At 43.9% G+C, this 15,718-nt stretch overlaps 1 protein-coding gene across 2 annotated transcripts in view; it reads right to left on the reverse strand.

Moving 5' to 3' along the window:
• LOC148031457 (1,4-alpha-glucan-branching enzyme 2-2, chloroplastic/amyloplastic-like) overlaps positions 1–15,718 on the reverse strand; it is a 69,105-nt gene that overhangs the window by 37,882 nt on the left and 15,505 nt on the right. Inside the window, exons 2-8 of one of the 2 annotated variants that reach the window (XM_087684995.1) lie at positions 15,505–15,609; positions 15,197–15,366; positions 14,538–14,683; positions 11,550–11,648; positions 2,358–2,400; positions 2,081–2,140; positions 1,142–1,222 (exon numbers count right to left, since the gene is read on the reverse strand). In XM_087684995.1, coding sequence (XP_087541121.1) covers positions 1,142–1,222; positions 2,081–2,140; positions 2,358–2,400; positions 11,550–11,648; positions 14,538–14,683; positions 15,197–15,366; positions 15,505–15,609 — 704 coding nt within the window. Of the gene's footprint in view, positions 1–1,141; positions 1,223–2,080; positions 2,141–2,357; positions 2,401–11,549; positions 11,649–14,537; positions 14,684–15,196; positions 15,379–15,504; positions 15,610–15,718 lie in introns of both variants that reach the window. The other variant, XM_087684994.1, reaches the window with a different exon arrangement.

The following is a 15,718-nucleotide window of genomic DNA, read 5'->3' on the forward strand; positions in this document are numbered from 1 at the left end:
ACTTTACAGTAAGTTCAGCAAGGTACCAATGCTTACCCTCACAGATTCAAACAGAGATCATCCACATCTTCAAAGGTAGATGGGATAGACACGAAGCTAGATACAATCTCTGAAAGGCTTGTCACGGTAAAATATGTTTCATCAAGACTAAATGTTCACAAACGATGCAAACTCAAACATACATGTACATAAAAACTAGAGCAAAAGTTGTCGTTGCAAGCTGATGGGCTCAGCCAATTTTCTTATGTTGTATGATGAATCCAGTACTGTGACATGGGGCCTATACCTGAGATAAAGATGATCACAACCTTTCTTTGGGATGACGTGGAGTTTCCTGAAAAGGCACCATAGGTAGAAATCCTTAGGCAGATGCTACACCAGAGAGATGTGAAGGAGTGCCACAACCAGCCTAAATCTCATGCCAATTTCCTCTTTTGGGATGCAATACATCATTTGGTGTAAAACTTGATGTATTGAACTGCAACATCTCCCTTGCAATAAGGGTTCAATGATGGAAGATATGTTGGAGATAGCAAGGGATGCTTTCCCAACAATGGGTTGACCGACACATGCTGGATGCATACATCATGTAAGCACTAAACAGATGCAAGGCTAGAGCACCACATCTTCTCCTGCTCAACTGAAATTGGTTCTGGGCTTTCTCATGTGAAAGATGGGTAGCATCCTAGATGCCAAATGCAAAAGCTTGTACGTGGTATTGTTGAAAATATAATGGGGCAACTATATTTGCAACAGCTGGCCTAAGAAAGCAATTGAGGCAGAAAGAAAAAAACCTGTGTAATTCAGAGTCCTCATCACCCTATCTACATGTAGCTCAAAGACCAGTTCCAGTAAGTATGACTTCATCCTTTGCAAGGACAATTGCAAAGATTTTGCCTCAAGCAAAGTACATATTTATTCAAAGAATGTTGTCAGACTGGAAGCTTGAGACCATCAATTCAGACACAAAATTGAGGTACAAAGAATTCAAATAGATTGCTAGAAATAAAAGCATCTTGATTGTTACATATAAATGAAACTGGCATATTCTTTACACATGATGCAGTGCAACAACTAGCTAACAAAACATCTCAAATCCCAAAGCAGACAAGGCACAAGACAAGAACCAACAAATACATACCTTAACTCTAGAACCATGAGGAATAGCTGGAGAGCCATCGACATTATTTGGCAAGAAGATCTCCCAAACTCCAAACTCATTCTACAACCATTCAAAAATTGTAAGCATCTAGGAGACAGGCTAAACCTCTAGTCATCTCATTTGAAAAACTCAACTTCACAGTTCAATAGACCCACACATCACAATGCTAATTTTTCCCATTCTTCCATTACCCCCAACCATTTACAATCTTTCAACAAAGACCTCAAAATGATCCCAAAGAATAGTAGTTATCTTAAAGATATCTTATTTGTTTCATATAGCCATTATTAGAGGGACTTTCTAAGCATTATAGGAAATCTGATAATAGTTATGAATTGTTATGCACAGTGGAAAAATATCTAGAAGCCACTTAGCAGACACAAAAACTAAAGCTTGTTTATTTTGGCAAAGATAATTGGCTCCCATCATTGGGATTTGGACTAAGACATTATCTGAATAAGAAGGTAACATTTGCACAAATCCTATTGAGCTTTTAGTCAAACGTGCACATCTATTCTAGAGAATTAACCTTTTGCATACTTGAAACACATAGTAATAAACCCTTGAAAAAATATATTTTTCATTACCATAAAACTGGAACATCAATTGCGAAAAGGACCACACAAACACCATGCCTTGGCTTCCATGTGTCTCATAGACTTATATACTGCCATAAAACTTGAGACCTACAACAACTGTGCTCCTCTAGGTAATGACAAAAACAGCCTATAAAAGCATAACTGGGTAATTTCGATGAAACTGTCAGCAAGCTTTCACTGACTTCTTTCCTTTTGGTTAACATTAACTGCTTATCATCAAAAGTCATTAGCCAGTATGAAGACACACTTACAGAAACCATAATTAAAAGAAGGAATCACCATTCATGGTTTATAGGAGGGTGGTAGATTAGAACTGTACCCTCTTCATCACATCGGCATTTGGATTCCAGTTATTAAAATCGCCTATAAGAGAGGCAGCCTGCAAGGGAAAAATGTAATTTCAGCCACATGGAGCTGTGGGCATAAAGTAATCACATAGAAATCTGGCACGTTTTTGTTTAACTTGATTGCCATCAGATTTCTTCACTTTGTTTTGCTACATTACTGTGTTGGAGTTCTTGACATCATACCATATTGAAAGCAATTTGAAAAATTCATTATTTTAGCAGTGTTTGCTTTCTAAAGCAAAAACGTACCTTGGCTCCAGGTGCCCACTCTCTGTAAGTTATACCATCGGAGCTGAAATTTTCAAAGCCAACAAAATATAAGGCTCACCACAGAATTTCAATTTCTTTGAAAGAACATGTAGACAAAGGAAATAACTTGCAGGAAAATCTTGCTACCCCCTGCCCACTCCCGCCCCCCCAAACAAACCCCCAAAAACTAATAATAACAATAATAATTTAATATTCTATATGGAGGCATTCCTAGCTAGAACCCTTTTGTTTTCCATCTAGAGAGATGTTCTTACAAATAGAATGGCCAACACTCTTGGTCCTGTCGCAATTACCTATTATTCTTTCCTTTTGGTTATGTCCTTTCATCGCTAGAGCAAGTTCACTAGGCGGAGTTTTGCTAGAGCGGCTGGACAGGTTCTATGTGGGAGAGTGGGGGTGCTCTCACAGAAGCCAGGTAGGGCAGTTGTCCGGCACCACTTTGTCTGATCACTGCCCGGTTCTCCTAACACTCGATGCCCCAATTTCAGCCCTGGACACACGATCCTGTCAGATCCCTAACTCGATCTATAGGAGGTAGAAGGTAAGGAGGCAGATTGAGCACCTCTAGACTAGGGAGTGGGACTGGAGGGACCGGATCGCAGAGGAGGTTGCATAGGTCCTAGCCGAGTCGAGCAGGATCTGCCAGGAGGCAGCCCTACAGGCCAAGAAATAGAGTTGGGAGGAGAGAGCACTCTGGGGAGACCTAGCAGCCACACATAGACTACTCCAGGAAGCACCAAGGGACCCCACTCTCCACGCACAGGAGGTGCACACACGGGCAGCCCTCGCCGGCCTCAAGGACAAGCGCTCAGAGTTTTCCTTCCGTACCTCAGCAGCTTTTTGGGCGTAGAAGGGGACACAATGTGCAGGGAGTTTTTCCAGGTGCATCAGCCTCGCACCTCAAGAGATTAGATTCGCAGCCTCCCAGATCAGTATGGGAGGATTCGCTCTAGCCCAGATGAGGTGATGGAGATTGCCACTGACTACTACAGACACCTTTTCCAGCAAGAGGCAATCTCAACCAGAGGACAGTGCTATAGACAACAGGTCTAGGACCACATCCTGTCCCTCCTAGACCCCTTCATACAGAGGAGATGGGACGCTCCCTCCTAGACCCCTTCATAGAGAAGGAATTAGAGGAGGCTTTCCATGCACAAGACAGGCAGAAATGCCTAGGAGAGGACGGTCTTTCTAAGGCCTTAGCTACCTACTGGGAGGTGGTGAAGGACCCCCTACCGATGGCCTTTCAAGAGATTTTCAGCTCAGGATGGATGCCAGGGAGTCTATCAACAGGTCTTCTCAGTCTCCTCCCCAAAGGCGGAGACCGGTTGTGGAGCTATCCCAATGGAGACCGATCACCCTGTTGTCACTGGGCTATAAGGCATTGGCCAAGATGATCAGTAGGCAACTCCGCCCCATGCTTCCAAACATCATTCATGACACACAGACAAGCTTTGTCCAGGATAGGAGCATCCTAGACAATGTCCTCACCTTCTTCAAGGCAATTGAGTGGGCCCAACACAGTGATCAGGGATTGGCTGTACTTCTCCTGGACTTCGAGAAAGCCTATGACAGGGTTGACTGGGACTTCTTAGAGGGCACCATGTTGAGGCTGGGCTTCCCCCAATCATGGATCCGCAGGGTCTCTGTACTTTATAGATCAACTACCAACAAGGTTCTCATAGGTGGCAGGAGGGGAGAGGAGTTTCGGCTAGAGAGATCAGTCCGGCAAGGCTATCCTCTAGCCCCGTATCCATTCCTACTCTTTGCAGAGGCGATATCCTATTTCCTCCAGTGAAGGAGGAGACGGAGCTGTTAGATTTAGAGGATGCAAATGATAATGCACTTTATATAGAGGTCGATGAGCTGATGCTGGAGAGAGTGAGACTAACTATGGAGGTGTTTTGCACTGCAACAAGAGCGAAAATCAACTGGCAAAAGTCGGTTGGTTTTCTTATGGACCCGGAATCTAGCACGGAGTGGGGCGTCCACTTGGGATTTAGATGGGTGTGCAGAGGGCAGACCATCTGATACCTAGGGTTTCATGTGGACTCGACATCACTCCTGCCCAACAGTTTCTTCCAATTCTCGACTCTATCAAGCGGAAGCTGACCTACTGCAGTACTGCCCCCCTTTCCTTAGCGACGCCGATATCCAAGCCCTGGTGGTCAACCAGGTCCTCCTAGAGATGGCATGGTACATCGCCTCATGTTGGTGTTTTTCCTCGTCTTGTGTAGTGCAGCTTCGCCGCCTAGTGCGGAATTTTCTCTGGGTCGGTTCAGGCGATTCCAAGGATTCTCAGGCCAAGGTGACGTGGCCATCATCGGGCATCGGTCTAAGGGAGGGCTTGGGATCATAGACCCAGAGTTCCAAAGCCTAGCCCTTTTGGGCAAGCTAGTAGTCCCCAGACTCACGCTAGGAGGACAAACCTAGAAGGTCCTGCTACAGGAGGGTTTCCAAGAGTGAAGACCAAGGCTTGGTGGTGATTGGAGGCCATCCTTGAGATGGATCTTCATGGCAGCCCAGATCACGCCCCCCCCCCCCCAGATCCTCCTTCCTCCGCAGCCTACTTTGTGTATGGCAAGGCCTCTGTAAGGCCCTAATTCAAAGCCCCCCACGATGCGAGGAGGAGATAGACCGCCAACCGGTGGTCTAGAACCCCCAAGTTAGAGATAGGGACAGGATACAGATTGGTGATCGCCCCCACATCCAGTGGGCTGGCTGGGAGGCCGGCCCTACTCACACTATCAAGACATGGCGAGAGGTGTACAGGATGGTGGACCAAGAGGTGTTGCAGCAGGCATCATGTTGTCAGAGAGGAGCGGAGCTAAGAAGAAGGGAGATTGACGTAGCAATACCTCAGAAGTGGCTTGACCCCCGATCCAAGAGCCAATAGAGCCTTGCAAGGTATGAGCCGCTAGATTTTCACCAGCACGTATCCCCCTACATGTGACAAGCAAAGTGGGTGGTGCCCCCTACAAGATTTTCTTCACCATGCAAGAGGGGGGACGTTTGGTCCTTCACAAAGGGCAGCAAGATGAGATCATTATCCTTGGAGGAGGATTCGTGTGGTTGGTCTTCAAGGGAAGACCTAGTGTCTGGACCCTTATGTGTTTTGGGAGGAGTTTCGAGAGTGGCGCCTCTTGATATGGGAGAGCAGGCCACTTGATGAGCAAGAGTGGGACCCATGAGTGGCTATGGCCGGCCATTGCGGTCGCCAAGAAGCCACTGAGGTTCTTAGAGTACACAGTTAGGATTGGCAAACATGTACTGATGCAGGAGAACATGGACTGGGGGTGCCTTGGCATAGCAGATATTGAGCGGAGCACGGCATCACAGATGCCTTCCTTCGGCTTTCTGGCGCTGCCTATGGGGGGACAGTTGGAGGCCGAGGAGGGTATCGTATTTCCTATGGCCTTTGGCACATGGAGGTCTAGCGGTGGGGAGTTGGCTAGCCCAGATGCAGCAGGATGGAGGGTGTAAACGTTGGCCACATCAGCTTTTGGAAACTCCAAAGCACCGCCTTTGGTCGTGTGAGGCAACACAACTTGTGTGGACAAGAGCATGCCGCATTTTCCTCCGTCTGGCACCCAGCCTTGGATGTATCTCATGGGAGGCTTTCTGCCGCCAAGCAATCAGCCAGGGCGATCACCTTTTGTATGAGGCCGAGATGCAGGACACAATTTTCATCATTGAGGCTGGGTCTTGCGCAATGGTCGACTTGGAGGCTTTACCCAACCGCCAGGTATTGGAGCCCACAACTGACCGCTTTGAGGTATGGGAGATCGTAGGGAGTCTTACTAGATGGCACATCTGGAAGGTACGCTGTCAAAAGGTTTTTGGCAGGGAGAGCCTTTCAGTACAAGCAACTTTGGCAAAGCTCTGGACTTCCATCATCCACTCCCTCCACGGCTGGTGGGACCAAGTGCAGGGCGAGTCTCCAACTCATCAGGAGCTCCGTTTTCACTTCTTGCACACCTGGGGCGGCCAGGACCTGTTCTTCACTATGCAGGCATGCAGCCCTAGGTGGCGATACACCCCCCCTCCATGGCTTCTTGCCCCCACCCCCCTAGACCGCCTTGAGAGGCTTGTATACATGATGTATTTGTGACTTTGCATCAACTCCAACTAGTCTGTTGAGCATGAGCACTCCGTTGTATTCAGTTTTTCTAAGTAATATAATTAGCCACACTTTACTTCCAAAAAAAAGACACAAATCAAAAGGGGTCAGGTTGAGACTTTTTGTAACACCTATTAAAGGCAGTTGTTGACAACTAGAGAGAATCATGGTTATGAGCAAGGCATCCATGGATTGTGAAGCTGAATATGTGGTGGATCATGACTCTCCATGAGATTGTGAACAATAGGCCCAATTTTTTATTGAGGTCAAGCTAATTCTAGTCTTGCCACATGTGGGTGAAAGGGGTGGACAGTGCCTTTGCCATGGTGGAGAAGTTCAATGGCAAGCGAGACAAGAAGCTTGGCATTGGGTGAAAGAGGTGGACAACGCCCTTGCATTGGTCTAAAGTTCAATGGTAAGCGAGATAGGAGGCTTTTGTTTACTTGGGTGAAAGAGGTGGAGAATACCTTTGCTTTGGTGTGCAAAACCAAGAGATTTAAGATTATTCCTGTCCAAAAGAGTCTTCGCTACTCACAAGGTGACACAATGGTTGTGAGAGGAGAACACGTGTTTCAAGTGCAAGGAAAAGGATCATAGGCGTCACAAGTGTCCTCAAAGGAGACAATTGGATGGAGTTACATTCACTTGGCATTGTACACTAGTAGCAACCGGGATAGTACAAAAGAAAGTTTTAGATCCACACATTGAAGATCTACGGTTGTCATCGTTATGATTTAGGCCAAAACTAAGAGTTCCCACAATTCAAGAACAAAAACTAGGGTGTTCAGTCCAAGATAACTTTACATACAAACCCACAGACAAAGTATCAATGACATGGGATTGGAGGTGTTGTAGCATGGCACTTCTTCAACAAAGGTTGGTCTCGAGATGGATTTCTTAGGTAGAATCAGCTTGCTAATCAGCATTATGATGTTTGCAAGGTCATAGATGTAGAACCTGCATCTCTTGCAAGTAAGTGTTTGATAAAGCTATTTAGAGGGTATACTTAGCCTTGGTGGGGGAGATAATTAAGATTTGCTTGTGCTAGCAATGAATGAGTGTGAACACGAGGACCAAGTGTGTGCCTTGGAGGTGGGCTTTTCCACGTATGCAAATTGTTAAGAAACCACTTCTTCAGTTTACACACTTCAGTTAGGGTTTCGCACTGGCAGCCCCAAAAAGGGCTGGTATCCGCATTTTGGTCATTTTGTTAGTGGGCGCCCACTCAATGGGATGCCACCCTAAACAGCTCATGCCTATAAATAGGTTGTGTTAAGAAACCCTTCACATGCAGTTTGCGTTTTGCATTTTGCATTTAGGGTTTCGTATTCTACATTTTGCGTTTAGGGTTTCGCATTTTGCATTCAGGGTTTCACAGTGGACAGCCCCAAAAAGGGGTTGTGTACCCACAATGATGAACCACCCTAGACTGTTGATGCCCTCCCTTCGGGCGCCACCCTAGACAATCTCTTGCCTATTTATAGGCTGCCTCTGTCACTCATTCTTTACGGCTGATTCATTCAATCCTTCACCTCTTCTCTCCAGCCTCTCCATTGCCCTCACACCCCTTCAAGAGAACATTGCGGTACGTGGTTCATGGCTGTCTTCATCATCTTCCTTGTGCTACGACACCCTTGTTCGCTTGTATCACATTCACTCCATGATTTAGATCTTCATCATTCCATTCATCAAAGTTTCTTCTCTCTTCTCTTCTCTTCTCAATGTTTACTGAGTTCACTCCGTGTTCCTCCCCATAAACCCTATTGTCTCGCCGGTACGTCATCTTTTGACTAGTTGTCGCTTCATTCATTCTTCACTCACTTCAGCCATTCTTCACCTCTCTTCCTTCATCATTCAGACACCCTTCCCTTCTCTCTCTAGCCCTTCCACTGCCCTCACACCCCTTATGGCGGACATTGTGGTTCATGGTTAGTGGCTGCCTACTCCACCTTCACCCTCTTGCTATCACGCACCAACCTTCACCATCTTTTGGGCTGCGTTTTGGTGGCAATCACCCTCCTCTTCAACTCGCACATCTTCCCTATATTTGGCAATATTACTCCTACCTTGGCCTCAGTCCTCCATAGCTTGTGACCTCATCCACTTGCTTCAAGCTTCCCTAGATTTGTGTTTGGCTACCTGAAGACCCCCTCCACATTTTGGCATCACCTTCCCAACTTGGCATCAATATCTTCCTACTTGGCATCACCCCACATCTGGTGTCCGTTCCTGCAGCCCCAAGTACCTACGCTTTTGGGTTGACATGCCTTCACAGGTTGTCTTTAACCTCCTGGTGGCTATCCCTTCATCCAGTGTCATCATCCATCCCTTGGCATCACCATTTGAGCTGCTCTCCCTATGTTTGACAGCTCCTACACACTCAGATTTGCATTTGCTGCCCAAGCCATCTTCTTGGCATTAGGGGATTGCACTTCGCTCCTTCAACAACACCATTTACTCTTTGGGGATGGCTATCTTTGAGTAGTCATTTTTCCTATTGATACCTAGGATCTTCAGAGACCACCTAGATCAGGGCCTTGGAGGTTCATCTGCGACTTGGTGGCGAGGCCTTCATCTTCCTTCCAACATGGAGTTACAGAGCTGGTGGCTTCTCTCCCGAGGTGGAGTCAAGTTCTACAGTTCATCCCGTCTATTGTTCCTTACTATAGGGTACCTTTCAAGTGAAAATCTTGGATCTCCGAGATCCTCTAACTCTTCTTCGTATCTCTCTTCGCTCCCCTTTCTTCATCCCTTTTTGGGTCTGAGAGCGGTGTTCAAAAACCACTTCAATTTACACAAGGGTTGTCAAGTACGAAAGGTATGATACGATACGGTACAATAAGATACATTACTAATTGGTACCTTAAGATTTTAAAAGGTACGGTATGCTATTAGTACAAAATAAAAAATCGCCTTGGTTATTTTGGACTACAGATGATAGAGCACATGTTTAGAGCTAAGATAGCAATGTCACTTAAGTTAATGAGATGAATACACAAAGGTAACGAGGCGAAACTTGATGAGCAACATGCACAATGCACTACAGGTAGACAGATTGGAATGTATACATGATACATCATACATCATATGAAAAAGTAAAGTGTAGGGTGGATGGATAGAGAAGTTCTTCATTCTTTTGTGTGTGTGTGTGTGTGTGTGTGTGTGTGTGTGTGTGTGTGTGTGAGAGAGAGAGAGAGAGGCAGTTTGTGAGGGAAGAGGAAAGAAAGACAGATAGGGAGAGAGAGAGAGAGAGAGGCTTGGAATTGCGTATTCATCTTGGAAGTTGGGAGAGAGAGTGTGAAAGAGGCTTGAAATTACAATAATAAACATAAGGCTTGGAAGTTAGAAGATATTGTATGGTCCAGTCTTCATGGGCAAAAAGTAGTCTATTTTTTGATACGAATTGGTACGGATACATACCGTACAAACCAATCTATACATAGTATGAATGCAACTATGGTTTACACACTTCGGTTAGGGTTTCACACCGATAGCCCCAAAAAGAGCTGGTGTCCACATTTTGGTCATTTCATCAATGGGCGCACCACTTACCCCTCTTCCTCTATAAGCTCCTTCCACACAAGGCATTTGAAGAATGTCCTTGCTTGACGATGTGTCCAATTGCCTAGCTCCACTTCTCTCTGTAAGCTAGCCCGAGTAACTTTGCACTCATCATCATACCAACTATTTTGGGAGCGATGGAGAGTGTGGGTCTACATCGGGGCAAGGTGTGTGGAAATGCATACATGGCTGATCTATGTATGGCTTCTGCTAAGTCCCTTGTAGGGCCTCAATACATAGGCAAAGGTGCGCACCTAAACCTTTAACTCTCATTTAGCGCTACATGGTGTAAAAGATTTTCACACCTAAACATGCACTCTTATACACAATAGCGTGTGTTCACACATGGAGGTGAATAATGACTGAAAGTGATCTCACAATCCACATTGTCCACTTTCTATGAGCTTGAGTGCCAGTTGTTCCATTATGCACAACTGTTTGATCCAGTTTACGATCCATTCTACCATCTTCAAAGGGGGACTGTACTTTCCACTTCTCAAAAGTGGAAGCAAATGAAAGGCAATAACAAGAGCACGGATAAAGATCAAGACCACATACAAGTGAGTCACAAAGGAACACCCAATTGCCATTAAGACCAAGATGGTAGACTATACCCAAGAGAAACACGTACTGCCAACTCTATCAAAAGGCTAGCCATTATGACAATGAGCATTGCTCAAAGGCCAAGGGTACAAGATCCAAAACACCCCCACACCGACTCCAACCCCACCTGCCACGGGTAAGCCCCCTCACTAGAGGCAAGGTGGTGACCAACGAAATACACACGGTCACTGGAGATATCAGGGTCATACCACTACCAGTCAGCCATCACAGTCTACTCCTTTCTCAACACCACTGTGCATGTCAGACCAGTCCACAAGCTTCGATCCTCAGGCCCACCTCGTCATTCCAGTGACTAGTATCATCAAAGGCCAAAGGTACAAGACCCAAAACACCCCCCACACAAATCCCAACCACACCTGCAACTGGTAACCCCCTCACTCGAGGCAAGGTGGTGGCCAACCAAATACACATGGTCACTGGAGACCTCAGGGTCATACTGCTACCATCAACAATCATAATTTACTCCTTTCTCAACATTGGAGGGGATGTCAGACCAGTACATTGGACCATCGATGGACTTCGGCCCTAATGCCCACATTGCAACAGAGTGAGCATTTCATGTTACTGCAGCTTCTAAGTTCTGCCTTCAAAACTACAAGAACAGAACATGCTTGAGATGAAGTTTCAGCTGTAGGGAATCACATAACCATAGTCATTCAGTAAGATTAACTACCTCATTAGATCTTGGTATGATTGAAACACTATTGAAATCCCATGAAGCAAAACTCTGAAATATGCAAACTGTTCTGTTTGTTATTATGACAGACATAAGACAAATGACCTCGGACACTTGTCAGACTGCTCTTATGTATTCAGATATGCAGAACAAGCATTGTACAATTGCAGATCAGGAAGAGCCATTCAACCTTCTGTTAAAACCCATCTTTTCATATCCTCTTGAAAATGCTTCTAGACCACCCTCGTATTGATCAATCAATTCCCTCTTTTTCCGATATTGTTCATACCTGTCAATGACACAAAAGACCATCGTCATTGCATCATCCATTCAAAATTCATAAAGGAACAGAACAAACGAAGTCCTATTAGGTTGCAGCACTGCTAGTCCCACACTAAAAAGACCAGTTAGTATTGAGATGAACAAAACACACTTGGAATGACTATAACATGAGATGGTCACATAAAAAGATCAGATTAGACAAACAAAGCGAGGTAATCTCTTTAGATAGGCTTCCTGAGAGCACATTATATGAAACATGCATATGGCCTTAGATGACACCATGAATTTGTATGACTGAGAAAACTGTGACACTACACATGCTCCTTTTTACTAGGTCGCCCTCCTCAAATTTCATAGGCTAGAACCCCAGAATGGAAAATGTCCCTGACATTGATAATCTTCTGACCAAAACCAGGCATCTTATGTATTATAGTTGACCTTTCACATCCTAAAGCCTTCACTGTCCATACTTCATCCCCCCAACGACACTGCCTATTTCATATAAATTCTCTATGTGATGTATTCTGCAAGTCTCAAGTGATTATATGCAAAGCATCCTCAAGGAAGCTTCAAATGGTCAATAGCAAGCCAACACAACCCCTTCTTCATTCTGAGCAACATAGACATACATACATTCCCTTCTGGACCAAAGTCTACAAAGCAGACTTGTCTAGGGCTCAATCTTGGCATACTTGATGGAATTTGCAGAAAAACCAAGCAATGCAACGCAGCCTATTAGAAAAGAAAAAGACTAAAGTGTTCTGGAAAAAAGTACTACTTTCACCCAATGAACTGGGTAGCAACCAGGTTCAAATCCCTAGACATGACTTTGTTCTATCGGTCTTCCTCTTCTGCTCCAGATTTCTGGCTAACTTCTGCTCTCCGTTCCTTTAAAGCATATCTTTTTGCCCTCCATCTGTTAACCAGTACTCCAGTTCACAGTATCACAATTATGCCCCTCAACAGGAAGGCAGGCATCTTCAACACCCTCCCCACCTTCACCAGGATCATCAAGATGAGGAAATGCCGCCAATAGGAGCACATATATATCAAGACCTTTCCTTGGTCATTACATGCACAATGAATTGAACAAAACAAAGAAGATCGTACAAAAAAGGAAAGAGAAGAGATAACATACATATTTAACACTCACCAAAGAACTTGCTTCCGTGCAACTGTCATCATTCTTTATCCTTAATGCAAGCTAGATGGCCAATATTATATGACACAGCTGCTTCAGATTCCAATTTCCAAACCACATAGACATCCTTACATAGGGGCCAGGCTTTAAAACAATGGACTAATCCAACATCCCAATTAAAAAATCTTATGATGAAAAATCTATTTCTCCACTGAAGAGCTTATGATTCCCAAGTTCTTGAACTACTTTCTCAAGAGGTTGGTAACATTCCTCTACCGTTTCAGAGCAGACAACCAAAGAATGATCATGTAAACACTATCTGAAATCGTGTCCATCACTCTGTGGAAAGTGAATAGCTCACCAGTGAATCCAAAGGGGAATATCACAAACCCATATAACCCAAAATATTTTCAGGTCCATCTTGTGAATATAGTCAATAACAATCCTGATCACATTCTTTCCACTCCTCAAATGAATCCTACTAGAACTGGAGCTGCTTCCCATTGATCCAAAAAGTTATGTACAGTTGGCATTTGAAATTTGTACTTGTAGAAATTGTGTTTGAAGCTCTAATTCTGTGGCATCTCATCCAATCACTTTTAAAACTTCATGAACATTTGCCACAATTTCTTGTTCTCGACTTTTGTAACTGACATACAAATTGGCCCATTTGGAGGTGCACTCAGTGGTTGTCACATCTTATAGCAGAAAATTCTCATCAAAATGCATAAGCAAAAGAAGTCATCCTTCTCCAATATCACATGCTACAGTACTTCAATCTCTTTCTACAAGCACATGTACAAACAAAGAAATTTTTTCTTCAAGTGTCATGTTTCAAGCAGATTTTTCTCTTGAAGTGTCATGTATTAAGTAGCAATTGCGAGTCCAGAATTCATTTTAAGCCTATGTTGCCTAGGAGATAAAATGAACAAAAAGGTAGCCTTCACCACAAAAAGTGTTCGTTTACCAAAGAATTCATCTTCTAATAGGTGTAGGTAAAATTACATTCCCATATGTTGTTTTAAACAATGAGAACTTAAAAAGCTCTGGACCTATCTAGAGTGGCCACAATTGATAATCCATACATTGAAAATGCACTTGTTCCTCTATATAAATAGAAAGTTTGAAACTGAAATTGTTATTAGCATTAATGACTACAAAAGACCATAATCCATATAAGACCAAAATCTACTACTGACTTATCCTCATGGATTTGGCTAATAATTCTCAAATCTATACTTTTACGAAGATGGTTAGCATCAGTTGAGCTAATAAAAATGTTGATCATAACCAAAATTCTCAATACTGGTTAAGTTGCATCCAGCAGCGCCCCCCCCCCCCCCCCCCCCCCCCACCACCACAAGCGGCCCCAAAAAATGGCAGCAATAACAGAAGATCATATGAAAAGAAGCTAGAAAATAGCCATGAAAGAAGAATCTTTTCAATGTACAATACTTTCTCAATGTATGTAGGCAGTTTGTACCACTTAGTTTTAATCTGTTCCCTGATCTATGATCATGAATCGAGATAGACAATATAGTTCACATGTTTTTTGAAATATAGCAAGTTTTACCCTTCAGGACCTTAACCTTCCTTATGCAGGAAGTATGGGACTAATCATTAAACAAAGTATTGGACCAAGCTTGAAACCACTGAGATTTAGCTCCAATCTTTAAGTGCACTGATCCAAGTACATTTACATGCAGAGTAGAGGGAAATGGCAGAGAAATAGAGAGAGCTTAGGTGGCAACTTACCGGTATTGAAGGTGATCGCGATGTCCTTTCAAGGAAGGATCGATCTCATAAATGTGTTGGCCATCTCCTGGAGGTGGGAGAATTTTGGGAGCACTCTCATCCTGCAGGATATGAGACCTTAGTCTTTCATTTTCTTCTTTTAGAGTCTGCCCAAAAAGAAGACGGAAGAAGTTAGAATTATCACTTTTCACTATTAGAATAGAAAGTGTCTAAGGAGGCTAGCCCCTAACAAAATCTCTTCAAAAGACAACAATTATAACCAGCTGCATCTTTAGCCAAAAACAGGCCATTTTTATCATACAAGGCCCACACCCAACAGCATTTAACACCATCCATTTTGCAACATGTCAACACTTCACTGAGTAGCTGCAGCTTAAAGGACAAATATTACCGACAAATATTTTGAAAATTGTCTTACATAAACCTCAATCCATGGGCACGTGTGACCAAACGAAATATGCCAAAGAAGTCAGCAGTATAAATAATAGAAAGAAAAACAAGTAGAAGTGATGGACTCCCAAGAATTACTGGGCTATTTGTGTACATTTAGAAGCACTGAATGCTAACATGCCAGGAATAGCCCCCTTGAATATATGCAGGAGTTACAGGTGTTGGTTGCACATATTGTACAAGGGTCCACTATAGACAAGTGTCCGAACCTGTATCTTCTCAGCAATTTTTTCTGGTTCATTCTCAAGCTCATCGATACTTAGTCCAGAAATACTTTCAACAACACCAGGAACAAGGAATCCTTCGTCAGAATCTGGAACTGTTGCAGTAGACTGTTGAGGTGAATCTGAGGATGTTGCTTTTGCTTGAGTAAGCCTTCCTGATGGAAAAACTATGTGGTGTTTGACGTAAGAAATGCAAAACCAGAGAAGTAAGCCAGAGCAAACGGCAAGTATATATTTGAAGCTATTGTAAAAGAAGCAGCTCAAACCAGAAAGCCCGCAGACAATTAGCACACCTGGAATATCACCACCGGGATTCCTGGCTTGCCTAGTAGAGAAGCCTGAAACAGCTTCCAAGGAACGAACAAAGGTTGTGTGTGAAGGAAGATACTTTCTCTGAGCTGTTAGTCGATCATCAAAAATTGGAAAAACACAAGTAAATACAAGACAAAAGAATCTAGTATAAAAAACGTATTTTTTACATTTCCTCCAGTTATCCCCTAAGGACTT

This window comes from Lygodium microphyllum, chromosome 9, assembly GCF_053477565.2.
Source record: "Lygodium microphyllum isolate KBCC chromosome 9, Lygodium_microphyllum_v1.1.10, whole genome shotgun sequence".
In the NCBI taxonomy this organism is placed as follows: domain Eukaryota; kingdom Viridiplantae; phylum Streptophyta; class Polypodiopsida; order Schizaeales; family Lygodiaceae; genus Lygodium; species Lygodium microphyllum.